The 20,059-nt window shown below is 46.1% G+C and overlaps 1 protein-coding gene across 2 annotated transcripts in view; it reads left to right on the forward strand.

The window, feature by feature from the left end:
- The window catches only part of ADAM19 (ADAM metallopeptidase domain 19), an 81,103-nt gene that overhangs the window by 57,290 nt on the left and 3,754 nt on the right, over window positions 1–20,059 (forward strand). For both annotated transcript variants that reach the window (XM_043597258.1, XM_043597268.1), the window contains 13 exons: window positions 2,055–2,139; window positions 3,264–3,403; window positions 5,157–5,334; window positions 7,791–7,880; window positions 10,055–10,250; window positions 11,432–11,540; window positions 12,840–13,044; window positions 13,784–13,861; window positions 14,004–14,112; window positions 15,179–15,323; window positions 16,154–16,238; window positions 16,559–16,783; window positions 19,262–19,414. In XM_043597258.1, coding sequence (XP_043453193.1) covers window positions 2,055–2,139; window positions 3,264–3,403; window positions 5,157–5,334; window positions 7,791–7,880; window positions 10,055–10,250; window positions 11,432–11,540; window positions 12,840–13,044; window positions 13,784–13,861; window positions 14,004–14,112; window positions 15,179–15,323; window positions 16,154–16,238; window positions 16,559–16,783; window positions 19,262–19,414 — 1,798 coding nt within the window. The remainder of the gene's footprint in view (window positions 1–2,054; window positions 2,140–3,263; window positions 3,404–5,156; window positions 5,335–7,790; window positions 7,881–10,054; window positions 10,251–11,431; window positions 11,541–12,839; window positions 13,045–13,783; window positions 13,862–14,003; window positions 14,113–15,178; window positions 15,324–16,153; window positions 16,239–16,558; window positions 16,784–19,261; window positions 19,415–20,059) is intronic.

The following is a 20,059-nucleotide window of genomic DNA, read 5'->3' on the forward strand; positions in this document are numbered from 1 at the left end:
TGACTGACTCTCATTGGCTGCTCTCAAACAGACTTTCTAAGGGGCTCACTGTGGTCTTCTTGGTGCTTTGTTTCCGTACGCATACTAATCTCCCAAAGCAGTAGCAGGAGGGAGCCTTCCTTAGGTCGTCCTACACTTTGTTCCCAGGGGCCCAGGGCTGACAGCCTGAACTCATGTAAGTGGCAGACAGTGCAGGAGCTGTGCGATTGGTGGGAGGGAGACATTGGGGTGGGGTGGGGGAGTTGTGTTGGAATATCTTCAATCCCCGAAAGAATAGACCCTGTACAGGGGTCGTGGTGATACCTGATGTCTCCCAGGGGGTGATTATCCGGTATTTTTAGTGTTGGCATCCAAAGGTATTCTGACACCATTATAACAAAAGGCACATACATAATAAAACTATTTTCCTTTTGTTCCCTAAAAAATCTCTCTGAATCAACAATCATTTAAACATTTGTTCACTCTTTAAAAGAAATGGAGAAATAACTACCAAAAATCTGGACTCTGGTTATTCACAATGATACATTCACCTAGGAAGTTTTTGGGTTTTGCCTGAATTTTGGAAGCCTGATGTCTTGCTTTGGGAAAGATCTTGAATCCAGTAGGACTTCCTTAGAGCTATGTCTAAGTTTATAAAATAACCTGTGGGGCTTCATATCAATTTGCATGTATTTTATGTATTCTTTTCTTATAATCTTTTTAATTTTTAATTTTTTAATTTATTTATTGTAAGAGAGAGACAGAAAGAAGGAGAGAGGGAGACAGAGGATTCAAAGCAGGCTTTGCTCTGACAGCAGAGAGCCCAATGTGGCGCTTGAACTCACAAACAGTGAGGTCATGACCTGAGCTGAAATGGGATGCTCAACTGACTGAGCCACCGAGGCACCCCTCTTTAATTTTGCTTAATGTGTATTTATTTTGAGAGAGAGAGTGGCGGGAGGGGTAGAGAGAGGGAGAGAGAGAATCCCAAGCAGGCTTCATGCTGTCCGCTCAAAGCCCAAGTTGGGGCTCGATCCCACAAACCATGGGATCATGACCTGAGCCAAGACCAAGAGTGGGATGCTCAACCAACTGAGCCACCCAGGAGCCCCTATTTTATGTATTCTTTTGCAGATTGTTTCTCTGAAGAAGAATTTGGCTTCAATACAGCAGACTTTTATTAAGTACACCCTATGTGTCAGATTCTATGCTAAGTTCTGGTGACCCCAAAATAAATAAGGCCATCTTGGCTCTCAAAGATATCATGGTCTAGATGAGAAGACAAACATGACAATATGAAAGTACCACATAATGAATTTCTCTGTACACCTTTAAATAAATTACATATTTATAGCATGCATGAGAATACCAGTGTTTTATTCATCCCTTCTCCCCTGCCCTGGATGGATACAGCCGAGAGAGGGGTGTATTGAACTGGGGGAATGTAGCTGGCTGTTGGAAGATTAGGATCACAAATTGCAAAACAAAGGCAGAAACAGTTCATCTTTGCACCCAGCTGCACTTTGTGAGGCTCCTGATGGGACACATCTGTTTCCTTGGCTCGAAGTGATGTGGAAATGAAGCATCAGCCCCCACAGCTGCTGCCCAATCCCCCCACCCTACCCCCATATGCATACCACAGAGCCGGGGATATGGCACAGGACCCTGGCAGCTGGCGGAAGTGGTCATGAGTCACTTCAGCATCAGAACCTGTGCCACTCTTCTCTCAACCCCTCCCTCTGACCTTTTCCTCTGCAGCAGGAATGGGATGCAGCTTTACAAGACCTGCCCATTTCCTTCCAGGGAATGGGGCTCTGGGCATATTTGTGGGAAAAGGGGACCTTTTGCTCTTTCCACTTCTCTGGAGCAGTAAGAGAATAGGTGAGAGGAAGCGAGAGGTGTGGTGACCTGGAAGTTGTCCAGTTGGCTTAGAATACCAGGATCTCTCTCCTTGGGAGTGATCTGGAGATGTCAGCAGGGCCAAGGAACAATCGTGATGGCCACCTGCTCCTGGGCACAGTGGAACAGCCCTCTCAACTCCCATCTGAATGGCCTTCTCTTGTTCCCTCGTCCAGGGGTATGTCCTTCCACGGCACCACCATTGGGCTGGCCCCCCTCATGGCCATGTGCTCCGTGTACCAGTCTGGAGGAGTCAACATGGTGAGTTGATCAGCCAATATATTGATGCTGCAGAAGGCAGAAAACTGCCTCATAGGATAGGAGGTCATCTTGTGAAAAAAAAAAAAATTATATTTATTATTTCAGGAAAAACAGTTGATCAAGTAGGGCAGTTACTTAAAATTTTTTAAAAATGTTTTATTTATTTTTGAGAGAAAGAGAGAGACAAACTATGAGCAGGGGAGGGGGAGAGAGAGAGACACATAGAATCCAAAGCAGGCTCCAGGCTCCGAGCTGTCAGCATAGAGCCTGACACAGGACTCAAACTCATGAACTGTGAGATCATGACCTGAGCCAAAGTCAGATGCTTAACTGACTGAGCCACCTAGGTGCCCCTAGTAAGGCAATTGTTTAAAATGAAGTCATTAAGTTCTAAGAGATGGAGGTACCCAAGGATGAATTTTCATTTACTTATTTTTTTTAGTCAATTTTTTATTAGAGTGAGAGTGGGGTGTGAGTGGTGGAAGGGAACAGAGGGAGAGAGAGAACCCCAAGCAGGCTCCACACTGTCAGCAGAGCCTGCATGAGGCTTGATCTCACAACCCTGAGATCATAACCTCAGGTGAAATCAGATGTTTAACCAACTGAGCCATGCTTGTGCCCCTGAATTTTCATTTATTATATTTTATCCCCAATTTTCAAACTCAAGAAAACCCTGTAAGTGATTATGTTACATCTAGTGATGTCACTAGATCCCTCATGTGTTCCAAACCAGGGGCTGGAGAATAGTAAGATAATAGAGATAAATATTATTTATCCTAGGTCTTGTGTTTTTATGCATATCATTATGAAACAAGAGCTTGTCTCAAAGTCCTGGTTAGGAAATTACTGCCTTCTTTTGAAATTCCCTCTGGCTTTGTGGGACTGTTTTGAATATTCATTTCTAACCTGTGGGGAGTTTGTCCACCCATCTGTTTGTCCACCCCTTTATCCATCCCGTATTTATACACAGATGTAGCATGACAGTTAAAAGCACAGGCTTTCATAACCAAGCTTGTATGTGCTGATCATGGCATCAGTGGAGAGCTTTGAGGCCCGGCTAAGAAAAGACAGGAATAGGGAGTAAGGAGAGCTGTCTTCTTGACCTGAACTCTCCCCTTGGGCAGGACCACTCTGAGAATGCCATTGGCGTGGCTGCCACCATGGCCCACGAGATGGGCCACAACTTCGGCATGAGCCATGATTCTGCGGATTGCTGCTCGGCCAGCGCAGCTGATGGCGGGTGCATCATGGCAGCTGCCACTGGGTGAGTCAAGCAGCAAGGTGAGGAGAGCAAGAGCGTGTGAGGATGGTACAACCCAAGTGTTCCTCCCAGTTGGCCCTAAGAGCCTCTGTTATACCTCTTGTGGGGGCCTTGGAGAGAAGTGCGGTTGACAACAAAGAACTTGGAAGAGAACCAGGAAAGTAAATGTGTGCAAGGAGCACTAGGTCTGTAGCAGGCGATTTGGTGCTGGTGAAACCCTAGACAGACTTCATTTCTGTCTTAGGGTCTTTAGCTGTAAAATTGGCTTGACCACATGTGTCTTTTTCACTTCATGAATTTTTGAAGAGGACCCATTTTGAACAGCCCCAAAACTTAAGTCCCTCTGTCCCAAGGGAATTTGGGCAGTGGTGACTGAAAGTTCTGAGGTAGCCTCCACAACAAGAGAAAGGAAGGGGAGCATCCATGCCGACATAATGACTCCTCAGGGAATTTACAGACTGCATGTACCATGAGGAAGAAGAACAAGCCAGCTCTGTCTCCCCGTATTTTACAGTGAAGGATTTTTTTAACCCAAGCCTTTGAGAGAGAATTCTGGTAGCAGCCACAACTCTTAGTCACAACTCTTAATATTTAGTATCTGGGCTCATACAGTGGAGAGCACTGGGTTCTTCTAAGACCTGAGTCACTCTTTGGAAGGCATCATGATGGGAGTTTGTGTTCCCTGTACCCCAAACCATTAGAGCCTGCTTGTGCTTCTTAGAGAACGGTGTTCCAGTGTCTCCAAGAGGAAATGCAGTTTTCTTGGAGTTTCACTGCCAGTGTTTGTCCGTCACTTCTTAGCTGTGACATACAAAGGATGATGGTGACATGCAGGATACAACTCCATGGGTCATGCTCAAATCCCTAAGAGCTCATGGTTAAGTTTATCCCTTTCTCAATCTAAAAAGCATATTTGTAGTCATATGGTTGAGAGTTATATTAATTATGACTCTAATTCATTTTTAAACTATATGCAAATATACTACTAAAGTAGTTTAAAAACTACTAAAGTAGTTTAAAAACTGTTGGCAACAAATTCCTTGTGACACAGCTGACAACTGAAGGGGACCCTCCACTGTTTAACTTTTAATTGGTTTGGAGAATTAGATAACTCTTCCTTTAGACTCCATTGCGGTACTGACCTGCCACTAGAGAATATATGACTTCTGATTCTTTTTTTCCAATAGCAGGACTCAGAACCTTTCATGATCTTGTGATAAAAACTATCCATTTGTGAACTGGCTGGTTGAGTTTGGAGTGTTGCCCTGCATCCTTAGAATAGAGGTCATCAGATCACTGACCTAATGAAGAAATCTAACCCATGATCCTGGCCTTTTTTGGTTTGGTCTTCCGTCCCAAGAAAATCTCCGTTTAATATCAGCTTTAGGAAAAATTTGAGTTGGCTAGTATTTTATTCAGCTCTAAGGCTCAGACCTATTGTAACATATTCATAACCCTTTATTTATTTCAACCCCTTCCTACAAAGGGCAGAAATCGCTGCTTCTGATTCTCAAATACCTCCTCCATGCACAGTGAGGGGGAAAAAAAAGAACATTATGGGGTGGTTAATATTTCTTAATGCTTAGAAAAAATTGTAAGATAATGTATCAGTGATGTTCTGAGGGAACAGAATGCATGTAGGGGACTATAGGGGTCTGAGTCTAGGTGGAATCAGCCTTATGGGCAGCAGGATTAACACTGTTCTGGCTGCTTGATGCCCAGATTCCCAACTAACTCCACCCTTATTCTCTGCCAGGCACCCCTTTCCAAGAGTGTTCAATAGATGCAACAGGAAGGAGCTGGACAGGTATCTACAGTCAGGCGGTGGGATGTGTCTCTCCAATATGCCAGACACCAGGACGCTGTATGGAGGCCGGAGGTGTGGGAATGGGTACCTGGAAGATGGGGAAGAATGTGACTGTGGGGAGGAAGAGGTAAGGTGTCTTTGTAGTGCTAGTGGGAAGGGAAGAATGTGCATTGGTTTTAAATCTTAAAGCCAAAGAGAATGCAACTGAACACTTCTTAGTCATAGGCATCTCCCACATACACATGGCTATCAAAGACCCCATCACAAATAAGATGTGGAGAGTAAGCTTTCAATAGGGACCATTTATGTAGACTCTCTCAGTTTGAGGTTGGCACTGTTGGTGTCCAAGTCAGGGTGGAGTTCTTCCTGTGAGAGTGTGGTCTAACCAAAACCCATAATCTCCTCAGTAGAGTTACAGATGGCACCCTTGGTCCTCCAGCTGCACTGAATTTCTTCTGGAGACCACATAGCTGGATATATGAACTTGAACCTGGGCCTTGAGGTTGCTTAAAATAACAAGCTTGCACTTGCTAAATGCTCATTATGTACTGCGTATCCTGAAAAAGAGGTAATTGAAAGGAGATGTAGGAAGTACCGTTAGGTCTGGAAAGGGCTGCTAGGAGGAAGAAGGAACAGAACTGTTTGTGTATGGGCTCTTTCCTTCCTTCTGATCTTCCAGATGAGTCGGGGGCATGCAGCATAGCTCTATCATTTTTGGCAGATGTGTGTTGTTCTGCAAAAAGCAGAACTGGATAGTTTCATGTCTATTTTCTGAAGGATGAAATATGTACGTTAACATATGCAAAACAGTAAAGTGTGGAGGGGAGACTGAGGGTGTGTGTAAGACTATTTGATTTTATAGCCTGGTTTGATTTTTGTTCTTAACGTCAGCACGTAGCTTTCATAATAAATCAAGAATTAGTTAAAGGCTCTGCCACTCTCACCACCATAGTTCAAAGAGATCAGTCCAGACCCATCAGAAAGGAGGGAGTTGCCCCTCTCCATCATCATGGAGTGTGCTCAGCCACTTGGCTTATGTTCAGAGCAGCTGCTTATTCAGCAAATATTTACTGAGTGTGGGATACTATGTCGGGTGCTAGGGATAGGATGGATAGCAAAAATAGATGTGGTTCCTGTCCTTTTGGAACACATCGTCTATTGGAGGAAACACACACTGACCAAATAATTGTGAAAGTGTATGAGTACAATCCGTGCTAGAGGCTTAGGAGGGCCAATGCCATTGTGCTGTGAGCACTTGCAGTATGAGAGGAGCTGCCCTACTCAGGTAGGAGTGTGACTTCTGACTCCATATCTGAAGGCCCAGTTAGGAGTTACTAAGGAGCACAAGGAGAGAAGGCACATTTCAGCTAGAGGAGGAAGCATGCCCTGAAGCGGGAGAAGCACAGTCTGCCTGGGGCCCAGGATGGTAGGAGATTAATGGAAGGAAAGTGTCCTTAATTCCTTCTCCTAGGGAAACAAGCAGATGAGCATCATAGTCAGGCATGGGATGCATGTCTCTGACATGCTACACCTGGACCATTATGGTTATGATATGGTTCATAAGCATGGGACAAGCCCCAGGCAGACATGGCTTGAATTCAGCTTCAGCACTTGCCGGGTGTGTGCCCTGACCAGCCATAGGACCTGTCTGAGCTGCATTTCCCCGTCTATGAATTAGGAGCAATCCTGCCTCACAAGGCTGTGATGGACCTGTGCATATGGAGGCTGGCACATTGTCAAGAAATGGTTTAGAATAGGTCTGTGAACATAGTAGGAGTGGGATAAGGACACTTAGAGTCATTGGGGTGTCTCATCATCTTTTTAAGTCTCATGTTATACATCAGCAAATCAGGACCCATAAGGCAAGAAGGAAGAGAGGAGAACATGGAGCCCCTGGAGACCTTCTTTCCCAGAAAGGTCTGGGCCAGTGTGGGTTGAGGAAGAGCTGCAGATAGTGAGAGAAGTCTGAGGAAGCAGGCCCCAGGACTGACATAAACTGTGTTCAGAAGTTGTTCCCGCACACCCTTGCTTTTGATGGCCATTTTTAAAATGAGATTAAAGCCCCTGGGAATGTGTGGGGACCCAGAGGGCAGCACTAGAAGACAGGGTCTCTGACTGTTCTCTTGGGGATGAGAAAAATCTCAGTATTCCTATGTAGTATAAGTTTATGCTACAAATCATGTTTTTGAAGATTATAGGATTTCAGGAAGAAATGTACGTATTGTATTACGTTAAAAAGCAGTATGGATACTAGGATTTTGCAAAATAAGTACATATCTATATATGTGAAAGGGAAAAGGCCTGGGTAAATATTCACACTCAAAATGTAGTTGTGTCTGAGTTGTGATGTTATTGATGATTATGCATTTGCGTATTTTCTGTGATCAGTATACGTTGCCTTCATGATAAACTTATAAAGTGAAATTATTGGTAAAGACTTTCTGGGGAGCTTGGGCCCCAGGGGCATATGGGGGAGGGGTGAGGAAATGTGGGAGGTGGGTGAGAGGCCTCACCGCACCCTGACCCCTGTCTCCCTGCCCTGCTGCCCCCGAGGCTCACGGCCACTCCCCCTTGCCTCCTTAGGAATGTAACAACCCTTGCTGCAATGCCTCTAATTGCACCCTGAGAGAAGGCGCGGAGTGTGCCCACGGTGCCTGCTGTCACCAGTGTAAGGTAGGAGGCCCTCCCCACTGCCCCCTGCCCGGGGTTCTGACCGGACAGCCCAGTGCTCTGCTGGGAGCTGGTGGCCGGAATTCAGCCTCCATGGTGGGGAAATGATGGCATCAAAGTTTCAGAAACATGGAGCTGGGATGCCACTTGGTCCAAGTTTACCATTTCCTGTGCCATGCCTCACTGGGTTCAAATCAGCTCAGAGGGCTGTACCACCTGGAAGATGGGAGATTTTTCTTCAAAAAATAAGTGTCCAGGGGTGCCTGGGTGATTCGGTTGGTTAAGTGTCTGACCCTTGATTTCAGCTCAGGTCATGATCTCTCAGTTGGTGAGATCGAGCCCTGGCTCCAGCTCTGCACTGGCAGTGTGGAGCCTGCTTGGGATTGTCTATCTCCCTCTCTCTCTCTGCCTCTCTCTCTCAAAATAAATAAACTTAAGAAAAAAGACACACTTAAAGTGAATATTTATAATGTCGCAGAAATATTAATGTGTTTGGTTATAAAGTATAACCCCAGGCCCTGCTGGGGGTTATATAATATACATATGTAATGAAAGAATGTATATACATATACATACATGTGTATGTACATATGTGTTATGTCTGCTTTCTGAAATCTGAGGAGTCTGAGCCCATCTGGCCCCAAAGTTTTGGCTAGGAATTGTGGACTTAATGTTTCCACTTACCACTTGCTAAGTGCTCATTATGTGCTAGATGCTGTTCAAGTGTTCTATTTGAATGCATTCATTCTAACAATCCCATGAGAAAGTTATTATCCCCATTTACTCTGTCCTAGCCCAGAGAGGTTAAGTAGCTGCTCCAGGTCCCACTGCTGATTAAGGAGCTGGGGTTTGAATCTAGACAGGCTGGCTCCATGTGGGTCCTCTCCATCTCCATTCTGCTCCTTGGTGGTAGAGATTTGTCCTGCGTCTTCCTCCTCCACACACGGCCAGTGCCCACCCTTGCAGCTGAGGCTCCATGCTTTTGCCAAGCTGCTCAGCTGGGCCCATTCTCTGCCTTCTCTCTCCCCTGAGTGGGGTCGCCTGGAAGTAGGGAGGGCACTATTCTCAGATGAACCCTTCTTTGCAGGCCTGGGGAAACTCACCATTAGGTTTGACTCTAGAGTAGACCTGGTGTCTCCCCATGGAGGTTGTGCTGGGCGGGGCCCTTTGAGTCTTGGACGTTGGCCTGAAGAATAAGTATGTATGGACAGTGCCCATTCAGTTTGAGTCTCAGAAAGGATTCTCTGGAGAGAAACATGTGCAGAAAGATGAGGCTTAGAGTCTGAGACCTTCAGTCCAAGCTCTGGTAATGCAATTTGGTGGCAGCCTACTAACCATCTGAGTCTAGGCACATTATCTGACCACCCAGTGGAAGGGAAGCTGAAAAATTCAAAGGGAAGCTGGAAACTTAGTCTTTACCATTTGTCCAAGGTGTGCTATTGATCGGGTTATTTTATCTTCAGAAAGACGCAAATAGCAGCTTCTGCCTCATGGATATTGTGAGGATCACATAGGATAAGTATGTATAACTTAGCCCAGTGCTTGGCTCCATAATGGGGATATATTATTGCTAAAGTGCTTTGTAAATTCAGAGATGTTGTGAATACTAGCTTAGTGCGTGTATGTGCATGTGTGGACACACATTTGTGTGTATATATTAGTGGGCCTGGCTCTTCAGCCACTTACTACCCATGAGACTTTTGATACATTGCTTAACCTCGTCTGCCTCAGGTTTCATCATCTGTAAAATAGGGATAATTATATCATATTACCTAGGACTCTCATGAAAAGTAAATGAGGGAATATTTGTACTGGGCACTTACATGGGAGCTCCATAAAAGTAGCTGTTATTAGTAAAGCAGTTTACTTAGTAAACTGTAAGTTGTCGCATATATATGATTCTTATCTACTTTTTTTTTTTTCTTATCTACTTCTTAAAACTTAGAAGAGAAAATGAGCTAGCATTTGTGAAAACACCATGAAAACTCTGAGTCGTTATTCATATTGTAAGTTTGATGATGATGATTTGAGCTAACGAGGTCATGCAAAATAACGGTCTCTGGAATAATGGAAATGGGGAATTGTGTTCCACAAAAGTGATGCTCACGAATCCTTTGCTATAGGGTTGAGGTCCTGTGGGAAATTGACTGTTTTTCCCCTCTCTTTCCTCGATCCAGCTGCTGGCCCCTGGGACCCTGTGCCGTGAACAGGCACGGCAGTGTGATCTCCCAGAATTCTGCACGGGCAAGTCTCCCCAATGCCCCACCAACTTCTACCAGATGGACGGCACTCCCTGCGAGGGCGGCCAGGCCTACTGCTACAATGGCATGTGCCTCACCTACCAGGAGCAGTGCCAGCAGTTGTGGGGGCCTGGTAAGGACTCTCCTACAGAGAATGTCCCTCCTCCTGCCTCACCACTTCCAAGCCAGCCTCCCCCTTCATGTCCTTAGCATAGCTTAGATCCTTGGTTTCAAAATTGCATCTCTAGATACTCCCTTTTTATTTCCCCTTGACTCAGGGTAGGCTTTCAGAGAGAGACAGTGGACAGTGTTCTTCCTAGTTCCTTGATGCTTTAAATTCTCATAGTGGGTAAATGCGTAAGAATAACCCAACAGAAGAATGTGCAGATCGTGGAGACAGAAAAGGAAATGCAAATGACCCTTAGCTATGAAAAGATATTTAACCTCACTCATATTAAGCAGATTATAACTACTATGAAATGAGATTTTTCATATATCAGATTGACAAAGACTGAAAAATTAACATAATTATTTAATTAATCAAATTAATTTAATAATAATTATAGGTACCATACAACTGGACCAATCTATTCTGCTACTTAAGAGTATACCCTACACTTCTATTTGCACATGTATGTGAAGATAGGTTTATAAGGATATTCACTGCAACATTGTTAGTAATAGCAATAGCAACCTATATATCCTCTGGTAGGGACCAATTAAGTCTGGTACATCCCTGTAGTGGAACCCTGTGCAGCTGAATGAAAGAAAGAGGCAACTCTGTATGTACTGAATAAACCCATTTCGTACAATAGATTAAGTGAAAAAAACATTGCTGCCATTTTTAATTAGATAGACATCTCTGGAAGATACACAAGATAGAAGATACATTGTTAATTGTGATGGCTTCTCCAGGTTGTGGGGAAGTAGGAGCTGGAATGGCTAGTTAGAAATATCAAGACATGCTTTATTTCTTTATAATTTTGTGCGTATATTACCTATTTTAAAATCTAAAATGGAACAGGGCTTTTTAATTAGACAGTAGGTTTAGCACACAAACCGCCCACAGGTATACAATCTCAGTAAGGTATAAAGAATTGATATAACATCCTTTTCTATGAGTAGGTGTTGATGAGAAGTTGGGGGTGGAATAATCTGATGGGGATACAGGAAGAAAAAGCTCAACATTCCCTCCCCACCCAAAAAATGTTCTTAACTTCATGATTTTACCAAGGGCTAGCTTTGTACTTTAAGGGGCTTCTGACTTCTCCTAAAGTTGGCTAGTGTGCTGATAAATGTTTCTTGCCCACCCAGGAGCCCGGCCCGCTCCCGATCTCTGCTTTGAGAAGGTGAATGTGGCAGGGGACACCTTTGGAAACTGCGGGAAGGACATGAATGGGGAACACAAGAAGTGCAACATGAGGTGATGACCATAGGGCTGACCCCATAAGATGAGGAGTGACAGAGCAGTTTCTGTTCTGTCCTCACTCCTGTCCACCTCAGCCACTTGGGTCTTTAAGTAAATTGTCAGAGTCAGACAGCTGTTCCAGGCCTGTTCTTGGATGATATACCATTCAGCCTAAGGAAGTCAAAGGGAGGGCATCAATGGCAGTGCTTCCTAGAAAGCTGGTCAGACTTCCTTTTGGGTCCTTCTTACAGTTGAGCAGGGAATCAGCTCTCTTGGGTCATTTCTGTGGAATGCTAATTATACCCTCATCTGAATACCCTGTCATTCATTTCCTTCCTTCCTTCCTTCCTTCAACCAACTATCCACCCAATCCTCTATCCATCCATCCATCCATCCATCCATCTGTTGAAGGTTTGCTGTGTGCCAGATACTATGCTGAGTACATGGAACTTTTAATAAATGATACTGTATGATAATGGAAATGTGGAGAGAGCCACCCAATCTGGTCTTAGTAGGTCAAGGTGGTGTCCCAAGGGAAACTATGCTTAAGCTGAGATCTGGAGAAATTATCCAGTTGAACAAGATAAGGATTTGTGCTGGTACGAGGGAGAGTAGATAGATGAGTAGAGGAAAACTGGTGGGAAAAGCAGCTGATAACTTTGTTATAGTTCAAGTACAATGTTGGGGTACAGTGGAGAGGGAGCTACTGAGAAACAAACCTGGACAGTTGAGCATGGGGACCAGATCATGAAAAGCCTTGAATGCATGACTAGGGGAATTTGGACTTTAGCTTGAGAGGAGTTTGGAAATTAGACACCAGTGGAGGCAAGGCTGAAAGCAGGGAGATCAGTTTCTTGCTGTCCAGGTGACAAAAGGATGGAGGTGTGATTTGGGGTAAATATATATGAGGGAGGATTGACAGGGCTTGGGAATTACTTGAATGCAGGAGTGAGGGAGAATGGGGAGTGGGGATGACACCAGGCTTCTGGCTGTAGCTCCTGGGTGCAGGGGGGTGGGTGGAGCATAAGGGGCAGGTTGCTCAGGTAAGGCTGTTGTCCTTGCAGTAAAGAGGACTTCCCAAGGCCAGCTCTCTGGCACAGATCTGCTTGGGGACAAGGATCTAATTTTCTATCCTTAGTCTAAGTTCACATGAGATCTCTCCTGCTGGGTCCCTAGGGCACACTCGTTGCTCCTCGGCCCCTCCCCTATCCACGCCTGCTCTCCTGAGCAATGAAAGATTGAAGCTCTTCTGTCCCCCAGTTCTTCCCCTCCTCTGATTCTACCTCCTTCCCTCCCCCTCTCTCTTGGGCTCAGAGATGCCAAGTGTGGGAAGATCCAGTGTCAGAGCTCTGAGGCCCGGCCCCTGGAGTCCAATGCAGTGCCCATTGACACCACCATCATCTTGAACGGGAGGCAGATCCGATGCCGGGGCACCCATGTCTACCGTGGTCCTGAGGAGGAGGGGGACATGCTGGACCCGGGCCTGGTGATGACCGGGACCAAGTGTGGCTACAACCATGTGAGTACCTGTCTCACTCAAGGGAGAGGGGAGTGACTGAGAGATGTGAGCTCTGGAGGAAAGGTGCCTGGGCTCAAATCCCAGCTTCCCAGCCTCTCTGTGTCTCCATGGCTTCCATTATAAGACATGTCAGTAATAGCATGACCCACCCCAGAGAACTGTTGTAAGGATTAAATGAGATAATCCCTGTAAACCACTTAGAAGGGCTAGCTGTTATCACTTTTGTCCTCATCATGAATTATTATATGACTTAAGAAATGGACTAGACTCTAGTCCAGGAGCCTTGGGAAGATAAAGGCACCTATCTCAGTTAACTGAGAAGGAAATTAGAAAAAAACACGTGAAGCATTTATTTGGTATAGCACAGAGTAGACTGCTGTCACCATCATTATTTTTAAGGACAATATTAAAATTAATGCATATTAATATACACTTAATTAACATATAACCAACATATTAATATAGAATGTAATAACATCTATTTGTTATATTAAATATAATGTCTTAATAATATAATGTTTATTATTTTCTCCCTCATCACAAAATTAATAGCAGAATTTAGTTAACTATCATCCTGTCCTTGGTTTTTAGGTCATTTTCAATTTTTCAGTGTAATAAATAACCTGAAGTGAGTTGTATTTTCGAGTCCCATGTGTCCTAAGTATAAAACCCCCATCTCCTGATTGCTAACCAGTGTCCCTTCTGTGGCACTGACAGTTTGGTTTCCTCCTCAATACAGATTTGCTTCGAGGGGCAGTGCAGGAACACCTCCTTCTTTGAAACGGAAGGCTGTGGGAAGAAGTGCAATGGCCATGGGGTGCGTGTGCCCCCGGGGGATTCCGGGGTTCCCCTGCACTGATGTCCACTGGGGCGGGGCGGGGGGGGGGGGGCGGAGGCAGGCCCTAGGGGAGGCCAGACCTCTCCAGGGTGCTGACACCTGTGCCCTTCCCTCGCTTCAGGTTTGCAACAACAACCAGAACTGCCACTGCTTCCGAGGCTGGGCCCCACCCTTCTGCAACACCCCCGGCCAGGGGGGCAGCATCGACAGTGGGCCCATGCCCCCTGAGAGTGAGTGCCTGGCCTGCTCAGAGCCTCTGGCCATTTTTGTGAGGTTGGGTGGGGTGGCCTGTTGTAGAGAAAGAATGAGTCAGCTCCATTATCCTGATTTTGTAGACGAAGGAACACAAAAGAAGGGCCAAGTGGGAGAGTGGCTGAGGCAGGCTGGCAGCCTGCTGTGGGGCTCATGTCAGTTGCTCTTTCTCTCTCATTTCTACTGAGGAGGGCAACACTGCTTGGTTGAAAGAGAGATTGAGACAGATCAGAGGTTATTGAATGATCTCATCTAGTTTTGGATAGTGGAGTGATAACCTGTCCTTCTCAGCCACATAAAAACAATCATGAACCTGGGGCACATTATAATGGTTCAGATTCCCTGGATGAACAAGCTTCAAATGGAGAAACAGACAACCAGAAAAAATGTACTACAGTTTTTAGTGTAAACCACAGAGATTCTAGCCCTTTGGTTTCCAAGTTTTGTTTTTTTTTTTTAATACCAAAGTACTTTTGTGTGAACAAAATCTCTTACAGAAGAAACTCTAGTTTATAAAACAGACAAAAGTAGTGTGTCTGTACATTTAAATTGTACATTTAAATGTACATTGTACATTTAAATTTGTAATTTGTGACAATTGAGGCAGCTTTGATGAAACCAAATATGAAATTGTGGATTATCCATGAGACTTTTAGTCCTAGGTTGGTCTCAGCCTCTCAGCATTTGGGGTTGGTTGCTTTGTGTCCAGAAAAACCATGATTCAGGCTAAAAGCTAGTGGTAAATAATAATAGAACTTGAACTCCTTGCCTCAAAAGGAACTTTTAAATTAAACAGAAGTGTCTGAAGAAGCTTCACTATGAGGTCTGCACAAAGCAAATTGACCTGGCTGTTTAAGCTAATATTAGCGGTTTCCTAGGGGTACATAATGTGTGTGTGTTTATTATACTTCTTAAGTTAAAATAAATAATACAAATTAAGTGCAAATAAAATATCTGAAGAAGAATCAGGAATACAGTGTTTGAATTCCACTGCTGCAGCCCAAATAGCTTCTAAATTTCTAATTCGGGTTCTCTTTCTGGAAGGTGCTGGTCCTGTGATAGCTGGAGTGTTCACGGCCATATTTGTGCTGGCATTCCTTATGCTGATGTACCACTACTGTAAACAGAACAACAAACTGGGCCAGCTCAAGCCTCTAGCCCTCCCTTCCAAGTTGAGGCAACAGTTCAGGTATGATGGGGTGTCATGAAGGACTTGGGTCCATTGATGGCCCATAAAGCTTTCTGTAAGCAGAACCAGGTAAAAACAACTGGTGATAGTGGGTCTAAATCAGGGAAGGCAAATGAACAGTACATGCCGCCATCTTCCCTTCTGCCTTGCTTCACCAGTGTGGCAAACATTACTAATTGATCTTACTCTAAGTATTCTCTACTGGTTGTCACTTCAGAATCCTTTTCATCAGACTGCCCCTAACCATTCAAGTTGAAATGTAAAATGAAATCTGTTTGCCATCTTTTTTGTAATTGATTTGATTTCCATTTTAAAGAGCAGGAAACTGAGGCAATACAGGTGGACTAACCTAAGTCAGTCGGGGGGGGGGGGGGGGGGATGTGGGGGGTGGCTGGATATCAACTCAAGACAAAGGCTTTCTTTTCCTCCCAGTGATTCATTCCTTTGGATCCTGGGGATGTGTACTTTTTGAGTCCCCTATTAAATTATACTTTTCATGGAAGGATTTAAAATCCCAAGTCTTTCTGGATCTATGCCTGAAGGGAATTGGTTGATGGCTGGTGACATCCTTGTGTCTCCTTGAGGGAGCAAGTTCTTAAAAGGGTAAAGAGAAGGTGATGAGGAAAACTCTGTTTTGTAAGGGGCAACTCTTTACGTGAGAGTTCTCCACTGGCCACACAGTGTCTCCATATGTAGGGAGTCTTCACTTCTCCAGAGAAGACTTGGGGAGATTTAGCCGCTTGCTGGACCATTCTGAGCCAGAGGGAACTCAGGCAGTGACCCTTGATGAACATTTCCCCTTTTCCTTCTCCCCCATTCCTTGTTACCAGTTGTCCCTTCAGGGTGTCTCAGAACAGTGGAACTGGCCATGCTAACCCAACGTTTAAGTTGCAGACTCCCCAGGGCAAGCGAAAGGTAAGGGCTCTGTACCATTGAATTTTGCCGCTTTTCCTTTATCCCTCAGTACCCTGCTGGATTTTCCTAAGGCTCTGTGGGCCTGTGGGATTGGTAAAAAAGCCAGACTTGGCTTGAGAGAGATTCAGTTGGTTCCGACATCCCCTAATGACTTTAAAGATTGTACCTGACCTCTGGGAACCTGGAGATTTGGCAGGTCAGCATGTCCTTCCTTTGGTCTCTGGTCTTCTCAGTGAGACACACAGGGACACCCTTCCTTGAGTTTTTTCAGTATCTTGAGGGCTCCTGTTTCTCAGACATTCCTTGTCTTATGCATATAGGTGACCAACACCCCGGAAACCCCACGGAAGCCCTCCCAACCTCCTCCTCGGCCCCCTCCAGACTATCTTCATGGTGGATCCCCACCTGCACCATTGCCAATGCACCTCAGCAGGGCTGCTAGGAGCTCCCCAGGGGCCGGGTCCCAAGTAGAGAGGAAAGAGTCATCCAGGAGGCCTCCTCCCAGCCGGCCAGTTCCCCCGGCACCAAATTGCATCCTCTCCCAGGTAAGCAGATTCTCAGCAATGCTGTTTTCAAGGCCACTGGCAGCAAGGAATGACAGAGGCTGTGAAGATGGAGCTCACTGCGTCGTGAGTGGCCACTTCCCCTGCATCCTGGTGAATGCAGGGGCACACAGAGGGTGAGAGAGGTGACCTTGGGGAAGTTTACTCCCCAGGAAGCCCCTGAACTGCAGAGGATTTCCTTCCTGGTTGGCTTGTTTTCTGACACGCCACTACCTACCCAGTGCCCTCAATGAACTTCTTTCAGTTTGCTGTGCTTTTTCTCTCCTCTAGGCCTTTGGGAATGCTTTGTCTTCTGACTGGCACACTCTTTCCTCCTTTTGCATGGCCAGCCCTGTTCATCCTCAGATCTCCTCCTACTTGTCACTCCCCCCTCCCCAGAAGCCCTCTCTGACCCCCAAGCCTGAGTTTCGTGCCCCTGTACCTCTCTCATCACAGTACTTATTCCACCAAATTGAGTTTTCCACTAGTCGGGAAGTCTTACTGAGGGATGCTAATTTGAGGGCAGTCAGGGACAGAGGCCCCTGGAAGGTGTGAGTCATCCTGCCAGCAGCCTGTTCACCTGGCCTGTCTGTGCCTGTCTTGCAGGAGTTCCCACGGCATAGGCACAAATCTTTCCCAGGCAGTGTCCCAGCACGGTACCTTCCAGAGCTGTCCTGTGTGTTCTGGTGTGACCCTTCAAGTGGGGCAGAGGACCTGTTTATTTTCCTTCTGGGACTGCTTTCCTTGGGCTTCACTGGGACCCCAGCTGACCCCATCTGTGGGTTTGGCACCAGCTCTGGGAGGTTCCCTGGGACACAGGGCAGGATCACGGTTCGGCAGAGTTGAGAGCATCAGGTTTGGGTCGCCAATGATGTGAATCTGCCTGTCTCCCATTTTTCTCATCTGAGTCAAGGGTGGGATGGAAAATATCCATGCAGAAAGGGAGGGGAAGGACAGGCAGCAAGAGGAGAGGGAAGAAGGGAGAAGAGCAAGAGGTCAGAAATGACGAGCAGAGGCGGCAAGTGCATTCGTCAGCTGGAGAGACCCTGAGTCCCACTGACCCCCTGAGCAAGGGCTTAAACAGCAGAAAGTTATTTTCCCACAGTTCTGGAGGCTAGAAATCCCAAGATCGGGGTTCTGTAGGGTTGGTTGTTTCTGGTCTGCAGATGACCCCCTTCTCCCATGCCCTCTATTGGTCCTTCTTTTGGGCCCCAATGTCTCTGTGTCCAATTTCCTCTTCTCACAAGGACACCAGTCAGATTGGATGAGGTCCCATACTAACAGCTTCATTTTAACTTAATTGCCTCTTTAAAGTTCCTATTTCCAAATATAGTCACATTCCTGAGGTCCTGGGGCTTACAGCTGCAACATATGAATTTGTAAGTGGAAGAGCCAGGCTTCAAACCCGGGTCTGACTCCAAACCCTTCACCACCCTGTGTGCCAGGTCCTGGCTTAGGCCCTGGGATCCCCCGAGCTGAGGGGAACATCATCTTGTCTTGGGGGCATTCACAGTCCAGATCTCAGCTGCACCATTTCTAGCTAGGTAATCACTCTGGAGGTCTCTAGGGACCACCCTTCGAGAGGTAGTGGTGTAGCCTCCTCTATGCCCCACAAATATTTAGGAGCTTCTAATCTATACCAGGCCCTGGTGGGCAAAACAGATGCCATCTGTGCCTCCCAGGGCCCATATTCTGCTAGGGAAGAGACTCAGACATATGTAGTTACAGTGGTGATCAGTGCTATAAAGGAGAGGTCCAGGGTGCTCAGAAGGAATTACAGCAAGAGTTGATCTACTCTAAGAAATCTAGGAAAGTTTCCCTGAGGAGGTGACATTTGAAGTGAGAGCTGAAGGATGAGCAGGAGTTGGCAGACCGTGAGGGTTGAGAGAGGAGAGAGTTTTCCTGGTCCAAGGACCTGCTGATAGGAGGTTTTATGATGGCAGAGAGTCCCGCAGAAGAAAGGAGCATCAAGGTCATGGCTCTGGGGCCTGAGGAGTTAGATGAGGCTAGAGAATCAGGAGGGGCCAGACTGTGCCACAGGCTTTGGTCAAGGCTTTGCTCTGCATTCCATGGGAAGGGGGCAGTGGTGGGGGCATGGTGACATGATCCACTTTGCCATTTACAAGGATTCCCTTTGGGCTACCTTTAGGCAGGAGGGGAGTGCAGTGCCTGGGAGGGGCCTGTAGATGCTTCTGGGGCTGTTAATCTTCTATTTCATGCCCCGAGTAGGGATTATAAAAGTGTGCTCACTTTGTGATTATTCATCTAGTTGTATATTTATGATTCACATTTTTGTATGTATATTACACTTCCACTTTACAAAACTGGTTTAAGAAAATGAAAGGTTTAATATTTTAAAAAATGAGACCATAAAGTATATCCTTTTTTTCTCAACTGATTTTGATCTGTAATATATCGGGAGCATTTTCTTTCAAACAGGCCCCTCCGGCCTTTGAGTAAGACTTGTGACTTTCTCCCCAGGATGTTTCTAGGCCGCGGCCGCCGCAGAAGGCACTGCCGGCTAACCCTGTGCCAGGCCGTAAGAGCCTCCCCAGGCCAGGTGGCGCCTCCATGCTGCGGCCCACTGCCACTACCCCTCTTCAGTCCCGGCCTCTGGCAGCACCTGTCCCAAAGGTGAGTCTGTGGAAACCCTCAAGGTATAAGCTGGAGTCAGAGGGCTCCAAGAGGCAAGAATGTGGTTGAGAAAACAGACCAATTCATGCTCCTTTTTTGCAGGGATGAATTTCCAGAGCAAAAGCCAAGGGCCAAACCTTAGTGTTTCCTGGTGCCTACATGACTATCCGTTAAATTAGGGTTAGAGTTTTTTTTCTTTCATATGAAAGGTGATGCTTAGGAGTCTGAACTGTGGTGCCTTCAAACCTGGATCTGCAGCTGGCCAGCCGAATAGCCCTGAGCAAATCATTCTTGAGTCTCAGCTTCCTTCTCTGGAAAGAGGCAATAAGAAGCAGCAGTAGTCTGCCCCATCAGGCTGCTGCAAAGGTCAAGGCAGTTAGTTTATATACACTGCTGGCTAGTGAAAGGCTATTTACAAATGGCCCAGCTTCTTCCCTCTCCCCTGGGGCTGACATGTTCTCAGGCTGCCAGTCCTGGAAGTTGGGGCAGAGGGGAGGAGGCGAGGAAGCTGGCCGACTGCCCTCTGTTCCCACCAGGCCTGGGAAATGTGTAAACTGAACTGCAGCTCAGGTTGGGGGCACCACCTCACCTCTCACTGGAGGGTTGATAGTCTGGACGCACAGGCACGGCGACACATTTCTACGG

This window comes from Prionailurus bengalensis, chromosome A1, assembly GCF_016509475.1.
Source record: "Prionailurus bengalensis isolate Pbe53 chromosome A1, Fcat_Pben_1.1_paternal_pri, whole genome shotgun sequence".
NCBI classification, from domain to species: Eukaryota; Metazoa; Chordata; class Mammalia; order Carnivora; family Felidae; genus Prionailurus; species Prionailurus bengalensis.